The sequence below is a fragment of the Salvelinus alpinus genome, chromosome 3 (assembly GCF_045679555.1).
Source record: "Salvelinus alpinus chromosome 3, SLU_Salpinus.1, whole genome shotgun sequence".
NCBI lineage: Eukaryota > Metazoa > Chordata > Actinopteri > Salmoniformes > Salmonidae > Salvelinus > Salvelinus alpinus.
Window position 1 is genome coordinate 34,594,125 of NC_092088.1, and position 24,723 is coordinate 34,618,847.

The 24,723-nt window shown below is 44.2% G+C and overlaps 1 protein-coding gene across 1 annotated transcript in view; it reads left to right on the top strand.

Moving 5' to 3' along the window:
- LOC139570592 (cadherin-23-like) overlaps positions 1-24,723 on the top strand; it is a 587,919-nt gene that overhangs the window by 274,177 nt on the left and 289,019 nt on the right. The window contains exons 10-11 of the mRNA XM_071392575.1: positions 16,804-16,916; positions 19,419-19,607. Of these exons, the coding sequence (XP_071248676.1) occupies positions 16,804-16,916; positions 19,419-19,607 (302 nt within the window). The remainder of the gene's footprint in view (positions 1-16,803; positions 16,917-19,418; positions 19,608-24,723) is intronic.

Here is a 24,723-nt window from a genome sequence, read left to right on the forward strand (position 1 = left end):
TGCCTTCCCCACCAGTACATTAGCATACTTTATATACTGTTACACACACACTTATTACATAGTATTCGATACATAAGTTAAGGCCATGCAACCTGAGTTGAAACCTGAGATAGGTGTACATGTACAGTACATAAACAGATGCATGTGTCATATATTTATGTGGATGAGTCATATATTTATGTGGTGGACACTTGATTTGGTCACATGATATTGTTGTGGTATGTCATAAAATCATGTTACGACCACACATATCAATATTCATTTTATATATCAATATTTTGCTAAGTCTTGTTAAGTGGATGGGTCTCTAAAGAAGGTGTAAACGGTACAGTACAGGTTACTTGCATAGTAGCACATTCAGAAATAGATTGTGTCAAAATAAAATAAAATACAAGAACAATATCAATAACGATATCAGTGATAGACAAGGTAGTTATATGCATACAAAGTGGCTGAGCAGCAGGATATAAAAGAATTGTAGCATCAACTTATGGCGTGTGTGTTAGGAAAGAGTAATTTGAATAGAGGCACTGCAGATAGTGCTGATGACTGGTCCGTCCGAACTATGCAATAAGAAGGGAATCTATATTCGGAGAGCCTGTTTCGGTCCTGCTTTTGACTTTGGTGCAGGGCATGTGATGTACATTGCCTCTTCGTTGCAAAACACCCTGAATAAGTTTTTCTAGCTGTGTCCAGTCCAGGTGGTGCTTGTATAGGCAGACCGTCTATGGGAGGAAGGATGTCAGCGTTGCGCAGCAGAAACCTGGTCCTGACAGTCCGAACACTCCTTGGCGACAACAACAACTCCAGAGCATCGAAGCTGTAAAATGGAATAACAAAAAAAATCTGAAGACATTTACAACCCTGCACAACATCAATTCACCTCCCAAGTTTAGATAAGAATAATAACCTCATGCAATGCAATGAAAATGATTTTCACCTGAAGTGCTGGTACTGCTTGACCTGTGGCAGCGGCCTGAAGTACGGAGTCAGGTGTTGTTGCCAGCCATAGCTTTCCACCAGCACTGTACCATCCTACAGTCCAACCAGCTGTGGGATGTTGACCCCTGTCACAGTGCTGTCCTTCACAACACCAGCAATCTCTGAAGTGCTGCTTGATGAGGCCGAAGCACCAGGGGGCAAACTTGGGGGCAAACTTGGTGTGGCCTGTGGTCAGGAAGTGAAGGTCCAGACTGTGGTGGAGTTTGTGCATAGACCGCCAGGCACAATACCAGAGCACAAACTTGTTCTTGTTTTGGCCACTGCAGTTATCACAATTCAGGCCAACACGTGTTTTCCCAACTCCGTAGTTGGTGAAGAAATGGTACATGTAGTTGATGACTGTGCTGCTGCCTGTGCTTGCTTGGGCCAGCTCTCTTTTTGATGGGAGGCATTAGACCATTCTCCTTGTATGACAGGTGGAGGAGAGTAAGGCATGTTCTACTGATGCTGAAAGACAAATTCCAGATACAAATATTTTAGCATTAGGCTATAACTAGCAATGTGAAATGGCATCCTGAGAAAACATCACTAACTTTACACAAAAAAATGAACTATAATCCCAATCCATAAAGTAACGTTACTAGCAATACAAACTGATTGTCATAGCTAAAGTTAACCAAATAAGTTAGACTCAATGTTAACGTTAGCTAGCATCGAACTCCAGCTGGCTAGCTAACAGCAAGCCTTAACTTGCAATTAGAAACATATAATATCTGAAACTGTAGCTAGATTATTACCCGTATACATGGATGAAAGCTTCACGGCAGACTGCAACCAGTTTCATAAAAAAATATGTCCTGTGTCGTTTCCGTTTAGTTTGCACAGTTTCTTACCTATCACAGTCATCAGAAGACTCTACAATGTATTCTTCAATTAAATTGTTTTTACCTAAATCAGGGAATTCCTCATCGTCTGATTCATTTTCAGAGTCAGAGTCAGCATGGACTGATCGTCCGCCAGCATGGCCCGATCACAACTAGTCCATAAATTCAGGGCAGCAATGTTATTGAGAAAAGTAGCAACATATTTGCAGTTCTCCATAGCTAATGTTATATCTTTAGAAAAAACTGTAGAAAGGATTATCTACACATAACGAGCAGCTCATTTTATAGACACAAGATGCTACACCGCAGAACAATCTGAAACTCCTCTCTCAGCATGTCCAGCCCAGTCATTAAATCAAATCAAATCAAATCAAATCAAATTTTATTAGTCACATACACATGGTTAGCAGATGTTAATGCGAGTGTAGCGAAATGCTTGTGCTTCTAGTTCCGACAATGCAGTAATAACCAACAAGTAATCTAACCTAACAATTCCACAACTACTACCTTACACACACACACAAGTGTAAAGGGATAAAGAATATGTACATAAAGATATATGAATGAGTGGTGGTACAGAACGGCATGGCAGATGCAGTAGATGGTATAGAGTACGGTATATACATATGAGATGAGTACTGTAGGGTATGTAAACATAAAGTGGCATAGTTTAAAGTGGCTAGTGGTACATGTATTACATAAAGATGGCAAGATGCAGTAGATGATATAGAGTACAGTATATACATATGAGATGGGTAATGTAGGGTATGTAAACATTATATTAAGTGGCTAGTGGTACATTTTTACATAATTTCCATCAATTCCCATTTTTAAAGTGGCTGGAGTTGAGTCAGTATGTTGGCAGCGGCCGCTAAATGTTAGTGGTGGCTGTTTAACAGTCTGATGGCCTTGAGATAGAAGCTGTTTTTCAGTCTCTCGGTCCCTGCTTTGATGCACCTGTACTGACCTCGCCTTCTGGATGATAGCGGGGTGAACAGGCAGTGGCTTGGGTGGTTGTTGTCCTTGATGATCTTTATGGCCTTCCTGTGACATCGGGTGGTGTAGGTGTCCTGGAGGGCAGGTAGTTTGCCCCTGGTGATGCGTTCTGCAGACCTCACTACCCTCTGGAGAGCCTTACGGTTGTGGGCGGAGCAGTTGCCGTACCAGGCGGTGATACAGCCCGACAGGATGCTCTCGATTGTGCATCTGTAGAAGTTTGTGAGTGCTTTATGTGACAAGCCGAATTTCTTCAGCCTCCTGAGGTTGAAGAGGCGCTGCTGCGCCTTCTTCACAACGCTGTCTGTGTGGGTGGACCAATTCAGTTTGTCCGTGATGTGTACACCGAGGAACTTAAAACTTTCCACCTTCTCCACTACTGACCCGTCGATGTGGATAGGGGGGTGCTCCCTCTGCTGTTTCCTGAAGTCCACAATCATCTCCTTTGTTTTGTTGACGTTGAGTGTGAGGTTATTTTCCTGACACCACACTCCGAGGGCCCTCACCTCCTCCCTGTAGGCCGTCTCGTCGTTGTTGGTAATCAAGCCTACCACTGTAGTGTCATCCGCAAACTTGATGATTGAGTTGGAGGCGTGCATGGCCACGCAGTCGTGGGTGAACAGGGAGTACAGGAGAGGGCTCAGAACGCACCCTTGTGGGGCCCCAGTGTTGAGGATCAGCGGGGTGGAGATGTTGTTACCTACCCTCACCACCTGGGGGCGGCCCGTCAGGAAGTCCAGGACCCAGTTGCACAGGGCGGGGTCGAGACCCAGGGTCTCGAGCTTGATGACGAGTTTGGAGGGTACTATGGTGTTAAATGCTGAGCTGTAATCGATGAACAGCATTCTCACATGGGTATTCCTCTTGTCCAGATGGGTTAGGGCAGTGTGCAGTGTGGTTGCGATTGCGTCGTCTGTGGACCTATTGGGTCGGTAAGCAAATTGGAGTGGGTCTAGGGTGTCCGGTAGGGTGGAGGTGATATGGTCCTTGACTAGTCTCTCAAAGCACTTCATGATGACGGAAGTGAGTGCTACGGGGCGGTAGTCGTTTAGCTCAGTTACCTTAGCTTTCTTGGGAACAGGAACAATGGTGGCCCTCTTGAAGCATGTGGGAACAGCAGACTGGGATAAGGATTGATTGAATATGTCCGTAAACACACCAGCCAGCTGGTCTGCGCATGCTCTGAGGACGCGGCTGGGAATGCCGTCTGGGCCTGCAGCCTTGCGAGGGTTAACACGTTTAAATGTTTTACTCACCTCGGCTGCAGTGAAGGAGAGCCCGCAGGTTTTGGTAGGGGGCCGTGTCAGTGGCACTGTATTGTCCTCAAAGCGGGCAAAAAAGTTGTTTAGCCTGTCTGGGAGCAAGACATCCTGGTCCGCGACGGGGCTGGTTTTCTTTTTGTAATCCGTGATTGACTGTAGACCCTGCCACATACCTCTTGTGTCTGAGCTGTTGAATTGCGACTCGATTTTGTCTCTGTACTGGGACTTAGCCTGTTTGATTGCCTTGCGGAGAGAATAGCTACACTGTTTGTATTCGGTCATGCTTCCGGTCACCTTGCCCTGGTTAAAAGCAGTGGTTCGCGCTTTCAGTTTCACGCGAATGCTGCCGTCAATCCACGGTTTCTGGTTTGGGAATGTTTTAATCGTTGCTGTGGGTACGACATCGTCAATGCACTTCCTAATGAACTCGCTCACCGAATCAGCATATTCGTCAATATTGTTGTTGGACGCGATGCGGAACATATTCCAATCCGCGTGATCGAAGCAGTCTTGAAGCGTGGATTCAGATTGGTCGGACCAGCGTTGAACAGACCTGAGCGCGGGAGCTTGTTGTTTGAGTTTCTGTTTGTAGGCTGGAATCAACAAAATGGAGTCGTGGTCAGCTTTTCCGAAAGGGGGGCGGGGGAGGGCCTTATATGCGTCGCGGAAATTAGTATAACAATGATCTAGGGTTTTCCCAGCCCTGGTAGCACAATCGATATGCTGATAGAATTTAGGGAGTTTTGTTTTTAGATTAGCCTTGTTAAAATCCCCAGCTACGATGAATGCAGCCTCAGGGTGTGTGGTTTCCAGTTTACAAAGAGTCAGATAAAGTTCGTTCAGGGCCATCGATGTGTCTGCTTGGGGGGGAATATATACGGCTGTGATTATGATTGAAGAGAATTCCCTTGGTAGATAATGCGGTCGACATTTGATTGTGAGGAGTTCTAGATCAGGTGAACAGAATGACTTGAGTTCCTGTGTGTTGTTATGATGATCACACCACTTCTCGTTAATCATAAGGCATACCCCCCCGCCCCTCTTCTTACCGGAAAGATGTTTGTTTCTGTCGGCGCGATGCATGAAGAAACCAGCTGGCTGCACCGACTCCGTTAGCGTCCCTTGAGTTAGCCATGTTTCCGTGAAGCAGAGCACGTTGCAATCCCTGATGTCTCTCTGGAATGCTACCCGTGCTCGGATTTCATCAACCTTATTGTCAAGAGACTGGACATTGGCAAGTAGTATGCTAGGGAGTGGAGCGCGATGTGCCCGTCTCCGAAGCCTGACCACGAGACCGCCTCGTTTGCCCCTTTTTCGGCGTCGCACAGGGTCGCCGGCTGGGATCAGATCCATTGTATTGGGTGGAAGGCAAAACACTGGATCCGTTTCGGGAAAGTCATATTCCTGGTAGGAACGATGATGAGTTGACGTTAATCGTATATTCAGTAGTTCCTCCCGACTGTATGTAATGAAACCTAAGATTACCTGGGGTACCGATGTAAGAAATAACACATAAAAAAACAAAATACTGCATATTTTCCAAGGAACGCGAAGCGAGGCGGCCATCTCTTTATCTCAGCCAATCATGGCTAGTGGGAAGGTCCCTGTCTTTTTCTTTGGCTAAACCAACTAGGCTCTTAATTTAACACCTTTATTCGTATTTACAGATCAATCAATCAATCAAATATATTTATTACATTTACATTTACATTTAAGTCATTTAGCAGACGCTCTTATCCAGAGCGACTTACAAATTGGTGCATTCACCTTATGATATCCAGTGGAACAACCACTTTACAATAGTGCATCTAACTCTTTTAAGGGGGGGGGGGGGGGTTAGAAGGATTACTTTATCCTATCCTAGGTATTCCTTAAAGAGGTGGGGTTTCAGGTGTCTCCGGAAGGTGGTGATTGACTCCGCTGACCTGGCGTCGTGAGGGAGTTTGTTCCACCATTGGGGTGCCAGAGCAGCGAACAGTTTTGACTGGGCTGAGCGGGAACTGTACTTCCTCAGAGGTAGGGAGGCGAGCAGGCCAGAGGTGGATGAACGCAGTGCCCTTGTTTGGGTGTAGGGCCTGATCAGAGCCTGAAGGTACGGAGGTGCCGTTCCCCTCACAGCTCCGTAGGCAAGCACCATGGTCTTGTAGCGGATGCGAGCTTCAACTGGAAGCCAGTGGAGAGAGCGGAGGAGCGGGGTGACGTGAGAGAACTTGGGAAAGTTGAACACCAGACGGGCTGCGGCGTTCTGGATGAGTTGTAGGGGTTTAATGGCACAGGCAGGGAGCCCAGCCAACAGCGAGTTGCAGTAATCCAGACGGGAGATGACAAGTGCCTGGATTAGGACCTGCGCCGCTTCCTGCGTGAGGCAGGGTCGTACTCTGCGAATGTTGTAGAGCATGAACCTACAGGAACGGGTCACCGCCTTGATGTTAGTTGAGAACGACAGGGTGTTGTCCAGGATCACGCCAATTTATAAAGCCCTTCTTACATCAGCTGATGTCACAAAGTGCTGTACAGAAACCCAGGGGCGGCAGGACATTGGAATATTTTGGTGTGTACTGTAGTTTGCTCACATGTCTTTTTGTGCAACCATGAGTGTCATTCCATTTGATTTAATCTGTTGTGTTATGCCATTTAAATGTTATATATGATTATGGTCAGTGACTCATGTATGGCCTTGTGTCAATTGAGAACTATTGACTAAATCAGTGGTTCTCAATTCTCTCCCTAGGGACCCCCAGCTGTTCCAGAGATAGCACACCTGATTCAACTTGTCAATTAACACAATAATAACAATGAATCAAATGTATTTATAAATCCCTTTTTACATCAGCCGATGTCACAGAGAGCTATACAGAAACACAGCCTAAAACTCCAAACAGCAAGCAATGCAGGTGTAGAAGCACGGTGGTTAGGAAAAACTCCCTTGAAAGGCAGAAACATAGGAAGAAACCTAGAGAGGAACCAGGCTATGAGGGGTAGCCAGTCCTCTTCTGGCTGTGCCAGGTAGAGATTATAACAGAACATGGCCAAGATGTTAAAATGTTCATAGATGACCAGCAGGGTCAAATAATAATAATCACAGTGGTTGTAGAGGGTGCAACAGGTCAGCACCGCAGGTGTAAATGTCAGTCGGATTTACATAGCCAATCATTCAGGGTATCTCTACCGCTCCTGCTGTCTCTAGAGAGTAGAAAACAGCAGGTTTGGGACAGGTAGCACGTCCGGTGAACAGGTCAGGGTTCCATAGCTGCAGGCAGAATAGTTGAAACTGGAGCAGCATTCCGACCAGGTGGACTGGGGACAGCAAGGAGTCATCAGCCCAGGTAGTCCTGAGGCATGGTCCTAGGGCTCAGGTCCTCCGAGAGAAGAGAAAGAGAGAGAGAGCGAATTAGAGGGAGCATACTTAAATTCACACAGGACACCGGATAAGACAGGAGAAATACTCCAGATATAACAGACTGACCCTAGCCCCCTGACACAAACTATTGCAGCATAATTACTGGATGCTGAGACAGGAGGAGTCGGAAGACATTGTGGCCCTGTCCGACTATACCCCCGGACAGGGCCAACCAGGCAGGATATAACCCCACTCACTTTGCCAAAGCACAGCCCCCACACCACTAGAGGGAGAGATATCTTCAACCACCAACTTACTACCCTGAGACAAGGCCGAGTATAGCCCACGGAGATCTCCCCCACGGCATGAACCCGAGGGGCGTGTCAACCCGGACAGGAAGATCACGTCAGACTCAACCCACTCAAGTGACGCACCCCTCCTAGGGACGGCATGGAAGAGCACCAGTAAGCCAGTGACTCAGCCCCGTAATAGGGTTAGAGGCAGACAATCCCAGTGGAGAGAGGGGAACCGGCCAGGCAGAGACAGCAAGTGAGGTTCGTCACTCCAGTGCCTTTCCGTTCACCTTCACACCCCTGGGCCAGACTACACTCAATCATAGGACCTACTGAAGAGATGAGTCTTCAATAAAGACTTAAAGGTCGAGACCGAGTCTGCGTCTCTCACATGGATAGGCAGACCATTCCATAAAAATTAAGCTATAGGAGAAAGCCCTGCCTCCAGCTGTTTACTTAGAAATTCTAGGGACAATAAGGAGGCCTGCGTCTTGTGACCGTAGCGTACGTGTAGGTATGTATGGCAGGACCAAATGGAAAGATAGGTAGGAGCAAGCCCATGTAATGCTCTGTAGGTTAGCAGTAAAACCTTGAAATCAGCCCTAGTCTTAACAGGAAGCCAGTGTCGGGAGGCTAGCACTGGAGTAATATGATCACATTTTTGGGTTCTAGACAAGATTACACCTATGGAATTTTAACAATAATCTGCCTAACCAAAATAAAAATAAAACTGTATGGTTCTTCAAAAGGATCTACCGAGAACCTTTGAGATTCTCCATAAATGTTCTATAAAGAACCATTCAAAAGGGTTCTATATAGCCCCAAAAGGGTTGTAACCATAGCAGAACCCTTTTCTTGGTGCTATATAGAACATTTTTGGAATTATTTTTGATAGAACCGGAAAAAAAGTTATATATAGCACCAAAAAGGGTTCCGCCATGGTTACAAGCAATATAACCTATATTTAGCACTGTATTTAACCATTGGTTTTGAGTGTGTAGTGTACTGTACAGAGAATAGAGAGTGGAGTGGTGCTGGAGTGTGTCATTGTGTCATTGGCTCTGTCAGCTGTCAGTCATGCTAACTAAGTAGGCTCATGATCATGTTTGAAACCAGTATTAGAAAAAAGGTTACACGTGGAACCATAAGAGTTCTTCTACAGGGTTCTTCTAGAGGGTTGTCCCTTTTTGGTTTTAAGTAGAAGAGTGTAGCAGAGGGATTCCACCAATTTCTCTCATATACTGCACCATTTACTGCAGTTACACATGGTTTACTCACTAACCGACAGACATGCACAGACATGCCATAGAGTTACAGGTGAGAAACATCCACATCCATGTTGTACTAGTCAGCATCAGCAGGATATAATTGAATTAGCTAAGCATATTATAGCTGTACTCCACTCCCCCATCTTCTCTGAGTACTCCTATCCCATCCAGCAGTCCAGCCCATTGTTTGCTCTCCATTGACCTGATTCCAGCGACAACATTCAAATGTATGAATACCAGCTATATCGCAATTGCAGAGAGATTCTGGCCTATATACAACACGTGTTTCCGACATTCGGAATCTCAATTGCATCTGAATGCCACTCGGCATGCACAGTGCCATTGAACCCAGGCGCAGAAGTTATTTGTCATGTCCAATTTAGAATAAAAATGGAGAACACCTCTGATCATATTACTGGGCTGAGGGGGTGAAGAGGGGAGAGGCAGAGGGGTAAGGGTTGATTGAGAGGACAAGAAGAGGGTGAGAGGGTGGGTAAGGGACACAGGGAGTGAGGGGATGGGATGAAGGGGGTGAGGGGGCAAGAAGCGGTGAGCATTGGGTGAGAGGGTAAGAATAATTGAGGAAAGGAGAGAGACATGGGAGGGGAGAAAGAGGGGGGAGAATAGAGGAGAGAGGGGAGGAGAGGGCATATTATCGCTTTGTGTCTGCCATCTCTATCTGCTGGATGTAATTAGTGTGCAAAGAGTACAGCAACCAGCTGAGATAGAGAGAGAGCGAGAGAGAGGGGGACAGGGAGAAAGAGAGAGAGGGGGGGGTAAAGAAAGGGTTGAGAGATAGAGAAAGAGGGAGGGAGAGACAGAAGGAGAGAGAAATAATTTGTAAAGATGTCAAGAGGGGTTTTAACTAGTTTTAACCTGTGTTATTGATATGGAAAACAATGGATGTATGCTTAACCTTTACTGAATCACTCACAGGAATTCCTGCATGGACTATAATGGTGTACAAACATTTAACAGGAATTTCTGCAAGGACTTTAATGGTGTACAAACATTTAACAGAACAACCAAGGTATTAAAAAAAGCCAAACAAGAAAGCAGATAGAATACCCAGCAAACTGGGAACATTACCAGAACATTAGCTAAGATTTCCATTAAGTTATAGTTAGGATTTTATCTAACATGAGGGCTGATAGCCATGAAGTGCTTTGAAAGGCCGGAAACCCTAGACCCACTCCAATTTGCATACCGCTCCAACAGATCCACAGATGACACAATCTCAACCGCACTCCACACTGCCCTTTCCCACCTGGACAAAAGGAACATTGACTACAGCTCAAAGTTCAACACCATAGTGCCCACAAAGCTCACCACTAAGCTAAGGACTCTGGAACTAAACACCTCCCTCTGCAACTGGATCCTGGACTTCCTAACGGGCCGTCCCCAGCTGGTAAGGGTAGGCAACAACACATCTGCCACGCTGATCCTCAACACTGGGGCCCCTCAGGGGTGTTTGCTTAGTCCCCTCCTGTACTCCCTGTTCACCCATGACTGCGTGGCCAAGCACGACTCCTACACCATCATTAAGTGTACTGATGACACAACAGTGATCACTGACAGCCTGTAGGGAGGAGGTCAGAGACCTGGCAGTGGTGCCAGGACAACAACCTCTCCCTCAATGTGAGAAAGAATAAGGAGCTGATCGTGGACTATAGGAAAAGGAGGGCCGAACATGCTCCCATTAACATCGACGGGGCTGAAGTGAATTGAATTGTCAAAGACCCCAGTCACCCAAGTCATAGACTGTTCTCTTTGCTACCACACGGCAATCGCTACCGGAGCACCAAGTCTAGGACCAAAAGGCTCCTTAACAGCTTCTACCCCCAAGGGTAGAGACAGGATTGTGTCGAGGCCAAGAACACAGTGGCCTCCAACATTCTAAAATTGAAGAAGGACAACCATCTCTGCAGCACTCCACCAATCAGGCCTTTATGGTAGAGTGGCCAGACAGAAGCCACTCCTCAGTAAAAGGCACATAATAGCCCGCTTCGAGTTTGCCAAAAGGCACATAAAGGACTCTCAGACCATGAGAAACCAGATTCTCTGGTCTAATGAAACCAAGATTGAACTCTTTGGCCTGAATTGTCACGTCTGGAGGAAACCTGGCACCATCCTTACAGTGAGGCATGGTGGTGGCAGCATTATGCTGTGGGGATGTTTTAAGTGGTAGGGACTGGGAGACTAGTCAGGATAGAGGCAAAGATGAACAGAGCAAAGTAGAGAGATCCTTGATTAAAACCTACTCCAGAACGCTCAGGACCTCAGACTTGGGCCTTGGTTCACCTTCCAACAGAACAACGACCCTAAGCACACAACCAAGACAACACTGGAGTGGCTTCGGGACAAGTCTCTGAATGTCCTTAAGTGGTCCAGCCAGAGCCCAGACTTAAACCCGATCGAACATGTATGGAGAGACAGTGAAAATAACTCTGCAGTAACGCTCCCCATCCAACCTGACAGAGCTTGAGAGGCTCTGCAGAGAAGAATGGGAGAAACTCCCGAAATACAGGTGTGCCAAGCTTGTAACATCATACCCAAGAAGACTCAAAGCTCTAATCGCTGCCAAAGGTGCTTCAACAAAGTACTGAGTAAAGGGTCTGAATACTTATGTAAATGTGATATTTCAGTTATTTATTTTTTATGAATTTGCCAACATTTCTAAAAACATGTTTTTCTTTTGTCATTATAGGGTATTGTGTGTAGATTGAAGAGGGAAAAAAACTATTTTATCAATTTTAGAATAAGCTTTTAACGTAACAACATTTTGAAAAAGTAAAGGGGTCAGAATCATTTCCAAATGAAGAAGTTATATTCATTTACATTTACATTTAAGTCATTTAGCAGACGCTCTTATCCAGAGCGACTTACAAATTGGTGCATTCACCTTATGATATCCAGTGGAACAACCACTTTACAATAGTGCATCTAACTCTTTTAAGGGGGAGGGGGGGGGTTAGAAGGATTACTTTATCCTATCCTAGGTATTCCTTAAAGAGGTGGGGTTTCAGGTGTCTCCGGAAGGTGGTGATTGACTCCGCTGACCTGGCGTCGTGAGGGAGTTTGTTCCACCATTGGGGTGCCAGAGCAGCGAACAGTTTTGACTGGGCTGAGCGGGAACTGTACTTCCTCAGAGGTAGGGAGGCGAGCAGGCCAGAGGTGGATGAACGCAGTGCCCTTGTTTGGGTGTAGGGCCTGATCAGAGCCTGAAGGTACGGAGGTGCCGTTCCCCTCACAGCTCCGTAGGCAAGCCCAATGGTCTTGTAGCGGATGCGAGCTTCAACTGGAAGCCAGTGGAGAGAGCGGAGGAGCGGGGTGACGTGAGAGAACTTGGGAAGGTTGAACACCAGACGGGCTGCGGCGTTCTGGATGAGTTGTAGGGGTTTAATGGCACAGGCAGGGAGCCCAGCCAACAGCGAGTTGCAGTAATCCAGACGGGAGATGACAAGTGCCTGGATTAGGACCTGCGCCGCTTCCTGTGTGAGGCAGGGTCGTACTCTGCGAATGTTGTAGAGCATGAACCTACAGGAACGGGTCACCGCCTTGATGTGAGTTGAGAACGACAGGGTGTTGTCCAGGATCACGCCAAGGTTCTTAGCACTCTGGGAGGAGGACACAATGGAGTTGTCAACCGTGATGGCGAGATCATGGAACGGGCAGTCCTTCCCCGGGAGGAAGAGCAGCTCCGTCTTGCCGAGGTTCAGCTTGAGGTGGTGATCCGTCATCCACACTGATATGTCTGCCAGACATGCAGAGATGCGATTCGCCACCTGGTTATCAGAGGGGGGAAAGGAGAAGATTAATTGTGTGTCGTCTGCATAGCAATGATAGGAGAGACCATGTGAGGATATGACAGAGCCAAGTGACTTGGTGTATAGCGAGAATAGGAGAGGGCCTAGAACAGAGCCCTGGGGGACACCAGTGGTGAGAGCACGTGGTGCGGAGACAGATTCTCGCCACGCCACCTGGTAGGAGCGACCTGTCAGGTAGGACGCAATCCAAGCGTGGGCCACGCCGGAGATGCCCAGCTCGGAGAGGGTGGAGAGGAGGATCTGATGGTTCACAGTATCAAAGGCAGCCGATAGGTCTAGAAGGATGAGAGCAGAGGAGAGAGAGTTAGCTTTAGCAGTGCGGAGCGCCTCCGTGACACAGAGAAGAGCAGTCTCAGTTGAATGACTAGTCTTGAAACCTGACTGATTTGGATCAAGAAGGTCATTCTGAGAGAGATAGCAGGAGAGCTGGCCAAGGACGGCACGTTCAAGAGTTTTGGAGAGAAAAGAAAGAAGGGATACTGGTCTGTAGTTGTTGACATCGGAGGGATCGAGTGTAGGTTTTTTCAGAAGGGGTGCAACTCTCGCTCTCTTGAAGACGGAAGGGACGTAGCCAGCGGTCAAGGATGAGTTGATGAGCGAGGTGAGGTAAGGGAGAAGGTCTCCGGAAATGGTCTGGAGAAGAGAGGAGGGGATAGGGTCAAGCGGGCAGGTTGTTGGGCGGCCGGCCGTCACAAGACGCGATATTTCATCTGGAGAGAGAGGGGAGAAAGAGGTCAAAGCACAGGGTAGGGCAGTGTGAGCAGAACCAGCGGTGTCGTTTGACTTAGCAAACGAGGATCGGATGTCGTCGACCTTCTTTTCAAAATGGTTGACGAAGTCATCTGCAGAGAGGGAGGAGGGGGGAGGAGGGGAGGAGGATTCAGGAGGGAGGAGAAGGTGGCAAAGAGCTTCCTAGGGTTAGAGGCAGATGCTTGGAATTTAGAGTGGTAGAAAGTGGCTTTAGCAGCAGAGACAGAAGAGGAGAATGTAGAGAGGAGGGAGTGAAAGGATGCCAGGTCCGCAGGGAGGCGAGTTTTCCTCCATTTCCGCTCGGCTGCCCGGAGCTGCCCGGAGGGATATTCTTGAAGAATCAATGGGTATTATTCATTCCAAAAATGTAAGTAGCAACTACAGATTCTTTCCACTTTAACGGAATGTCCTGTGCAACCTAACTTAAACATTGTATGAATGTCATCACAAATGATCATATTTTTTGTTTTGGGAACCTATCTCTTGTAATGTACCCACACTGTTCCCACAACTTAATTAAATGTTAAGGGAACCTTTCTAAACGCAGAAAGGTTGTTATGTCAACATTCTTGCAACATCAAAGGAATGTTTTGTGCACCCTGATATAAATGTCAGCAAAACTGGACAGTTTTAGTGTTTTGGGAACCTTGTCATGTACCCACAATGTTCCCACAATCGAAAGAAACATTCTGGATACCTATAAAGAACAGACTGTGTTCTGGGAACAGGGCTGGACCATTAGGTAGGATTAGGCGGCCGCCTATGGAAGCAGATTGACGAGGGCGGCATTTTCTGAGCTAAAGTGAATAAGACGCACCTCCAATAACACAAAACCTCACATAATTATTGCCAAAAACAATGACAATTTCTCTCAACCAGTGGCATATGGGCTTTGTAAGTGAGTGCCCTATGATAAGCAGTGCCCACTTTGTCAAAGACAGGGAGGCAAAATATGTATCTTTTCAATTCCCAGCACGCCTCTCCAGGGTGCTGTTGGAGAGACGCATCGCTGCACTGCTCCACCAACATTCAGTAAAAAAGAAAAATCTAGCATATAACATGTAGCAGAAATAGCATATGATAGAAAGAGTGTGGCCTTTTCTGTAGCCTACAGGCTGGAGATAAAATGTATGTCAATGTAATGAGACAGAAATGTTTTACATGATTTAGGTTTCTCCGATCAAATAGCCTAACGTAAATGGCTCCCAATCAAATAAGAAATGTGCTGACATGTTAACAAACATACAACATATTCTAAAAACAGGACAGGTCAAAGTAAAATGGACAATATGGAATGGAAAATCAGGCTACTCACAACTGCTGTCCAGTAGTTTCATCCCGTGGGCTAAATTGTCATGATCAGTGGTTTCAAGTTTGTATTTGTACATTTTTTATTAAGAGCTGATCATAGCAAAAAGAAAATACTTCTGTATTTCCCGCTGTGTAAGCACATTACAAATAGGCTCAGGATAACTCCTCCTGATAAAGTTGAGAGGCTGCTATTCAGAGATTAAATAGCTAAATTGATTAGTCACAGGAATCAGGACTAATAAAGTCAATGCAATGGCCTGTTTTACAAATGGTGGGCCAACCACATGGATGGGCATTCATAAAATTCCATTGCGGGCCGACATGGTAGGCTACACCCCGGTAAACACGGGCCGACGTTGACGTCTTTCGGACGTCTTTATTTTTACATTTCATGGGGAACTGTAAGCCAGGGATGAGAAACTCCAGCCCTCAGTAAGTCCTCAGTAACCACGGACCAACGCTAACGCCTTTTGGACGTATTTTTTTGGTGCAGTCCAGACCAGCCTTTATTTCCACGGACGTAGTTTTTTGGTCCGGACCAAATCTAAACCAATCATAGACGTCTATAAATGACATATTTTCAACTTTCATTCAGAACCGAAAATGAACCTAACTTCAACGTCTGGAAAAATCCGTATTTTAGACGTCATTTCAATGTCATTTTGCTTACCGGGACTATTCTTGTAGGGGCGGCAATTTCTTGTCTCGCCTTGGGGCGGCAGAAATTCCAGGACCGGCCCTGTCTGGGAACATTGTTGAATGTTGTTGAAGGTGAATGCTTTTTAGAGTCATAGAATCATCCACACAACTGGGTCGTTTTTGTGCTTTGGGAATATATATTTTGTGATGTCCCCACAATGTTCTCACCAAACTGTTCCCACAACCTAATGAAACAATCTGGGAACCTTTAAAGAGAGATTAAATGTTATTTCCAGGAACATTCTTGCAACATCAGGCAAATGTTTTATACAAATATTCTATCATCATCAGCACGACTGGAGAGTTTTTGTGTTATGAAAACTTTCACAGAACCAATTTTGGTTTGCTAATTAGTGTAAAAAAGGGGGAGATTGGATAGTATGGAAGGAGGATGGGCAGAGAAGGCAGGCGGATAAGTGCAATAATTAATTTCTAGTGTGAACGAGAGAGCTAGAGAGAAAGATAGAGATACAGTTTGTGGAAGATAGAGATACACACACACACTGAAATTGTTCTAATGGATTGAAAGCTGTCAACACACAATGCTATGAGTCCCAAATAAGCACCCTATTCCCTACATAGTGCACTACTTTTGAGCATTTAGCAGATACTTTTAGCCAAAGTGACTTACAGTAGAGCATGCATACATTTCCATATGGAATCAAACCCACAACCATAGTGTTGTAAGCGCCATGCTTTACCAACTGACCCACACAGGACCGTGGGAGAAATTAAGAGGCTGATGGAGGAAGTAGAGGTGAAGAGCAGAGAGCAGACTGACAAATTAGATAAAAAGATGCAGGTGGACAGAGGTCAGAGGGGAGCCCTGGACTGGTAGAGAGATAGTGCTATAGCATGGGCCAGCCACTGTATTATATAAGACACTCCGTCACACACACATTTCATACACACACACACACACACACACACACACACACACACACACACACACACACACACACACACACACACACACACACACACACACACACACACACACACACACAAACACTTCATAGAGCACCTCCACCTGTCCTACTAGTCCTACGGATACCTCTACCCAATAGGCATGTTTAATAATTTACCTGATGAGGATCACTGACTCTCTCTCTCTCCTCTTTCTCCCATCACTTCCCTCCTCTGTCTCACCCTCTACATTAATCTCCTTCTCTCTCTCCCTCACTCTCCCGCTCTCCTTCCCCTCTTTCCGCCTCTCCTCTCATTCCTCCAGGCAACACCAACAGCATCTTTGCTCTGGCCTACATCAGTGGCTCTTTGACGGTGAATGGACAGCTGGACAGAGAGAACCCCCTCTACTCATCCGGATTCACTCTAACCGTCAAGGTCTGTCCGTCTGTGTCTGTGTTTGTGTTTAGGCCTGGGAGTAATGAGAGACATAAACTGAGCATATATAGCTACACTACCAACTCTACATTTGATTTAGTTGTAAACCCTCACAGTTACATACAGTACATACATTCTGAATACAGTATGCTGGTACAGTATAGAATACATCATCAATACTTAATTCAAGGAATTGGGAGGTGAGGTATAATCTTCCAGGTGTGCATTTCATCACCCCAACCTGAGGCATGTTATGACAGAGAACAGCTAGTCTTCCTTGGGAACAACCTGGGATGATGAAGGAATAGAAGATGTTGTAATCAATTTCAGAGTGAGGAACAGGTGGAGGGATTTCTGGTAAAAGGCCAGTTTTGTCAGAGTGAATTTTGATGACTAGCCTCGTACTAACACACTGATCTTGCGAGCTTACATAAATATGTTTCACGAAACATATGTATCTAAGCTCGCCAGATCAGTGTGACTGTATGAGGCTAGTTGATGACTGCTTTCTACCAGAACCTGTAGTCTGCTTTAGACTGTAGTCTGCTTAGATAGATGACCTGTACAAAAAGATTCAGGATCAGACAAACTGAAAGATGTTTTTGTGTTTCGAACTGTGTTTTGAACATGTGTGTGTTAGAGATGAGTATTTGAAATTATTTCACTATAAAATAATCTAATCTTTTGGGGGGGATATCCGAATATTAAAAAATTATATTCGCTTTACCAATCAGAATGATGCTAAATGCCACAACATCAGACAGAGAGAGTGCAGTTGTTTTCAGGGTGCTATAGCGGTAGCGTTTGGATAACAGTAGCCTAGGCTAACAGCAACAGTAAAAGAGAAGTCTAATGCTCGCCATCATAGAACTGATTCTGTTTCAAAAAAGGTTTTCTGGGTAGTGTTTTGCATTGATCTCTTAGGTCTTGTGGTCCCTCTGTTGGTGCATGCCTGTAGGGTAATCACTATTTGAAGTGGGGAAAATAGAATACTGTTGTCAGGGCTGACCGGAGGGCTAAATGTGCTAGCAATGATAGTAAAATGCCTTTTCATGTGAAACGCAACCCATAGCCCATGAAAGAAAAATAAAATAAAGCAATCACTTTGTTCATCCTCAGAACTGTAGGCTATAGTGAACAATGCACTCAGGAGCAGCGGTCTAAGGCATTACTACAGTCCCTGGTTTGAATCCAGGCTGTATCACATCCGGACGTGATTGGGAGTCCCATAGGCCAGTACACAATTGGCCCAGCGTTGTCTGGGTTTGGCCGGGGTAGGCCGTCATTGTAAATAAGAATTTGTTCTTAACTGACTTGCCTAATTAAATAAAAATTAAATATATATTTTTAAAAGCAGCAGTTTTTCAATGCGCCGCACATAAACACAACATTCTAAAGTTTGTTGTTTTATTAATTTAAGGATTTCAAATGTCATGGTATAGGTAACTCCTGTAACATAAAGTGTCTTTATATGGCGTTTAGCCACCACGAGCCAGAACAGCTTCAATGCACCTTGGCATGGATTCTGCAAGTGTCTAGGTGGAAAAGTGGTGGAAAACACTGTCTCAGGCGCCGCTCCAGAATCTCCCATAAGTGTTCAATTGGGTTGCGATCTGGTGACTGAGATGGCAATAGTATATAATTTACATCATTTTCATGCTCATCAAACCATTCAGTGACCACTCGTGTCCTGTGGATGGTCGGCATTTTCATCCTATGGGGGCATAGTCATGGTAGGTAACACAATGGCCTGCCCAGCATTTTTATTCATGACCCTAAGCATGGTAATTGCTTAATTAACTCAGGAACCACACCTGTGTGGAAGCACTTGCTTTTAATATACTTTTTATCCCTCATTTACTTAAGTAACCATTATTTTGGCAGTTACCTGTATATCCTTGTGTGTAACAATGTAACATTTCATTTTAACTTTAAACAGGCCTACAAAAAAATGGTACTCTCACAAGTTTTTGAATACTAACGTCCGTTCAGATATCCGTGCCCATCCCTTGTTTGTTTGTTTGTTTGTGTGTGATTGTGAGTGACCATAAAGGGTTATTCAGCTTATCCCTTTAGAAGAACACTTTATATGGTTCCGGATATAACCTTTTCATCCATCAACAAACCCTTTAGAAGCCTTTTTCTAAGAGCGTTGGTATTATGATGAGAGCAAGGAATTCTATCAAATCTTTTTTGATAATATATTCCAACCTTGATCTTTATTCTTAATTGAAATCAACCATTACAGCAAACCAGGTGAAAATTCATAGACCAAAATAAAGAACATTTTCCCAAAAAAATCTAATATATTTATAAGATATGAATTTCCCCTTTCCCTACCACATACTGTATCTCTATATTTCTCTCTAGGTCTCTCATTCACACTGGAAATGAATGATTGTACTTATCCGCCTGCCTTCTCTGCCCGTGTTCCTTCCATACTCCCCCCCTTCCTTACCTCTCTCCCTCTCCCCCCTTTCTCCTCCTCCATTCCTCCCTCAGGGCACAGAGTTGTATGATGACCGTACGCCGACGGATGCCTCGGTGATGACCACATTCACCATCCTGCTGATTGACAAGAATGACAACGCGCCCAAGTTCAACAGCTCCGAGTACCGAGTGCGTATCACTGAGCTGGCCCAGGTGGGTTTCGCCCTACCCCTCTTCATCCAGGCTGAGGACAAGGATGAGGTGGGTCACCATCACCAATCATACATTCCTTAAAATAAACGGTATCACTTTATTTGACAGTGTCAGTTTGACATGGAAGTGACAGTGATAAGACCTGTCAATAGACATGACCACATTCACTCTACAAAAAAGTCAAGGTGCAAGTTGGTACCAAATAAGGATCTTGAGAGCAATGTCATAGGGGAACCCATTTTAGGGTCTCTGAAGAAACATAGACGGGTTGGCTAACAAAGTCCCAAAAATGATGCTTGCACATCGATGTGGACGGAAGGTGTGCTTTGTTATGATTTTGAACCGTCAGATAACTAGCAACAATGACTAGAAGCTGCCTTGCATGGAACCGTAGGTGGCTTGTTTCAGCTCGTTGTATCTTCTTACAATTTTAAGTTTCACGTTTTAATGTCAGATTCACAAGTACAGTGAAATGCCTTTCTTGCAAGCTCTGAACCCAACAATGCAGTAATCAATAACAATATAATACTAAAAATAACAGAAGGTAGAACAAAAACACACAAGAAATAAAAAAAATTATAAAAAAAAAAGTAAGCATACTAAATTATATAAAGCGTCAGTCAGTTCCAGTACCTTATTTACAATGTGCAGGGATACTGGAGTGATACAGGTAGATATGTGTAGGGGTAAGGTGACTAAGCATCGGGATATATGATAAACAGAGTAGCAGCAGCTAATGTGATGATTGTATGTGAGTGGGTGTGCGTTTATGTAGAGAAAGTATAAATGTATGTGCATATTATGTGTGTGTGAGCAAATTATGGAGTGAGTGTTTGTGTGTGTGTTGGAGTGTCAGTCTATAGGGCCCTGTGAGTAGTTCCTCCTTTAAAAGTTGCGAGCTTACGCTGCGGGATTTAAAGGTAATTTGTGGTTTAGTACGGTACCCTGCATCACCAATTCATTGCTCCAGACCAGCGCAAGGGGGAGTTAGAGCACTGATTATGCTTTTGGGTCCTACTGTGTCTCTGACAATGAATGGGCGACATAAACCTAAATAGAAACGGATAATTGTGCACGACTTCAGAATTACTTACTAAAACTGTTGTTACACTAAGGTGTTTATTCTTTTATTTTGTTAGGCTCTTACTGTAGTACTGTAGGCCACTCCCAACCAGTCACATTGTACAGCGCCTGAGTGGCACAGTGGTCTAGGACACTGCATATCAGTGCAAGCTGTGTTGCTACAGATGCTGGTTCTATACCTGTGCTGTCCTCTACTGGGAGACCCATCAGATGATTGTAGGTTTGTTGGTTTTTCTCCCTCTAAAAACAGAAATAAATAATTCTATATAGCAAACTAGCTTTATTTACAAATTAGTAACAATATCTCACCCCATGTTCAAGAATGGCCTTTTTCTCGCTAATTTTACGTGATTTGAAAGCGAAATCATTTCCAAAATATTTAAGGGGCATTGCACTAAATATGGCGCTGACTTGGGAAACGTTCCCGCTGTTCTGTTCTTAGTGCCAGTCTGCCCATTCAAACTAAAACAATATAACTAATAATGGCATCTTTGCGCTTTCATTAATAAAATAATGATAATAATAATAATAATAATGATAAAAATACAAAATTCCAATGTTTATTTAGTTATGGATCCATGGCGAATTTCTATGGGAATAAATATCACTGAATTACAGAAATATCATCCAATCCTCCAATCCTCTATATGTAATTATTGGTGTAGTCACGTCATATTTTTCGCCTACCGTAGGCGACATAGGTCTCACTAGTGTTGAGTAATGTGTTGTTAAAAGTGGTGTAGGTCTTATTTATTTAAAGAGCATATTGAAGTTAGAAGCAATAGCCTACAAATATTTAGCACCGTTTTGCGCTGCTTTGAGACACACACGGAGACTGGTCTTAATAAATCAATGAGATTTTTATTTTCACTGAATCTCCGTTTGGATATAGGTTAGACTAAAATAAAAAAAATGAGGGTGCTGCTTGTAATCCATGTCTCTCCGACATTTACAACATTGTTTCAATATTCAAATTTGATCTCCAGCTGTCCCATAGTAATGAATGTGTAGGGGTCGGGGGTCAGGACGACACAGACAGGCAGGCAGCGTTTCTCAGCCAGTCGAAATCATGAATCTGATGTCATGTCTGTGCTAATATGGCAAAACATTTGCTAGATACAGTAGCTAACCAACAACTGTAGCGATGTATTTGAGAGACAACAAGTGCTCATAGTGCAAATGTATTTGTTTTCATTAAACATTTGGAGAGTAGATACAGTTTACATGTTGTCAACAGTCAATTGTGTCTGTTTTCCCCATAGTTGTGCACACATCGGTTTTGTTTCTGAACAACCAACCCGTCTATACATGGGATGGCTCTTTGACGAACCATACAAAAATCCCAAACCAAAAATGTTTTGGCCCTCCAGGACCAGATTTGAATAGCCCTGCTGTAGGGTGTTGAACCTTATTTGCATATTTTCCAGGGTGCCTTTTGAGTGAATTTTAGAGATACCAGTACCGCCCATGACTGTGTTTGCTAGTGACTGAGAGATGGTTGTAGAATTCATTCAATATTCAGTCCAGTGGACTTCACCAAGTGAGTTCCCAACTGAATATAGTTTAGAAGGTCTTCTTTTAATGGCCTAGTTTTACCCTAATACAGTGGCCTGAAACTCCTTGTTTACAGACCACATCAGGCCTGCAAGTCACATTATGATGGCTTGCAAAGTGATGAGTAATTCTTATTGGAATCCAGCAAGAGTGGGGATAACCAACATTTAGAATTTTTATTCACCCGCAACCTACATTCAAAATGACTGCCAGGGTTGGGAAGACTAAAGTATGAGAGTGCCTTAAACATCTAAAATAGAACAACCATTTCAGCAACGGGTGCAATAAGTAAACATTTAAGTTATTTCTATTTGAGTAGCATAAGATTAATTAATAAATCATTAGACAACGGGTGGGTCAAATCCTGATGCTGATTGGTTTAAAGCACATTCCAGCCGGTGTCTGTTCCACAAGTTACCACCGGCTAATTCTATGACGTTAACAAGCCTATTTACTCTATTCCATCTGCCTGCGCAATCCACTGTCTCATCAGCCCAGCCAGGCAAATTATAAACTCCACTATAAAAAGCATCTAGACATTATCTCACATTTCATTGAGACTAACATTTCGTTTTCAACAGTGGAGATTTGTATAAACCTTGCCATCTGTCTCCGACATTGCAACAGTGTTTCAATATTCAAATTCGATCTCCAGCTGACCCATAGTAATGAATGTGTACAATGGCTTGCGAAACTATTCACCCCCTTGGCATTTTTCCTATTTTGTTGCCTTACAACCTGGATTTTTTTTTTCTTTTTGGGGGTGTTTTTGTATAATTTGCTTTACACAACATGCCTGTCACTTTGAAGATGCAAAATATGTTTTATTGTGAAACAAACAAGAAATAAGACAAAAAAACTTCAAACTTGAGCGTGCATAACTATTCACCCCCCCAAATCCAATACTTTGTAGAGCCACCTTGTGCATCAATTACAGCTGCAAGTCCCTGCCGATGAAAAACATCCCCACAGCATGACACTGCCACAACCATGCTTCACTGCGGGGATGGTGTTCTCGGGGTGATGAGAGGTGTTGAGTTTGCGCCAAACATTTCATTTTCCTTGATGGCCAACAATCTCAATTTTAGTCTCATCTGGCCAGAGTAACTTCTTCCATATGTTTGGGGAGTCTCCCACATGCCTTTGGTGAACACCAAAGGTGTTTGCTTATTTCTTTCTTTAAGCAACGGATTTTTTTCTGGACACTCTTCCGTAAAGCCCAGCTCTGTGGAGTGTACAACTTAAAGTGGTTCTATGGACAGATACTCCAATTTCCGCTGTGGCGCTTTGCAGCTCCTTCAAGGTTATCTTTAGTCGCTTTGTTGCCTCTCTGATTAATGCCCTCCTTGCCTTGTCTGTGAGTTTTGGTGGGAGGCCCTCTCTTGGCAGGTTTGTTGTGGTGCCATATTCTTTCAATGTTTTAATAATGGGTTTAACGGTGCTCCATGGGATGTTCAAAGTTTCTGCAATTTTTTTATAACCCAACCCTGATCTGTACTTCTCCACAACTTTGTCCCGGACCTGTTTGGAGAGCTCCTTGGTCTTCATGGTGCCGCTTGCTTGGTGGTACCCCTTGCTTAGTGGTGTTGCAGACTCTGGGGCCTTTCAGAACAGGTGTATATATACTGAGATCATGTGACACTTAAATTGCACACAGTTATTTAACTAATTATGTGACTTCTGAAGGTAATTGGTTGCACCAGATCTTATTTAGGGGCTTCATAGCAAAAGGGGTGAATACATATACTTTCCCGGTTTTATTTTTTTTGAATTTTTCTTCACCAATTTGGACTATTTTGTGTATATTCATTACATGAAATCCAAATAAAAATAAATTTAAATGACAGGTTGTAATGCAACAAAATAGGAAAAACGCCAAGGGGAATGAATACTTTTGCAAGGCACTGTATGGAATCATGTAGTAATCAAGTGGCCACCGTCTGCCTTGATGACATAAACACATACACATTTACACTCATCATATGCTGATGCTACGCTGTTCTTTATTTTACTCTCTTTATCTATCCCGATGCCTAGTCACTTTACCCTGCCTTCATATTCATACAGTATCTACCTCAAATACCTCATACCCCTGCACATTCAGTTAGTACTGGTACTACCTGTATAAAGCTCCATTCTTGTGTATTTTATTCCTCTTGTGTTACTATTTTTATTTGTATGATTCTTTTTTAACTCTGCATCGTTGGGAAGGGCTCGTTAGCAATCATTCCATGGTAAAGTCTACACCCGTTGTATTCGGCGCATGTGACAAATAAGCTTTGATTGGATTTGACACAATCTTTCTAACTCCCAAACACAGTCTTCTTACACACACACACACACTTGCTCACTCACTCACGACAGCCTGAAACTAGGAGCTACATTCGACTCAACTACAATTTAATTTGCTTTGGAAGAGATGGGATAGAGCATCAAATTATAGCTAACAAGGAAAATCTATCACCCTGGGTTGAGATAAGCTGAAAGCTAGTCAACTCTGATTGATTCCAGCACCACAGCCGCCAGG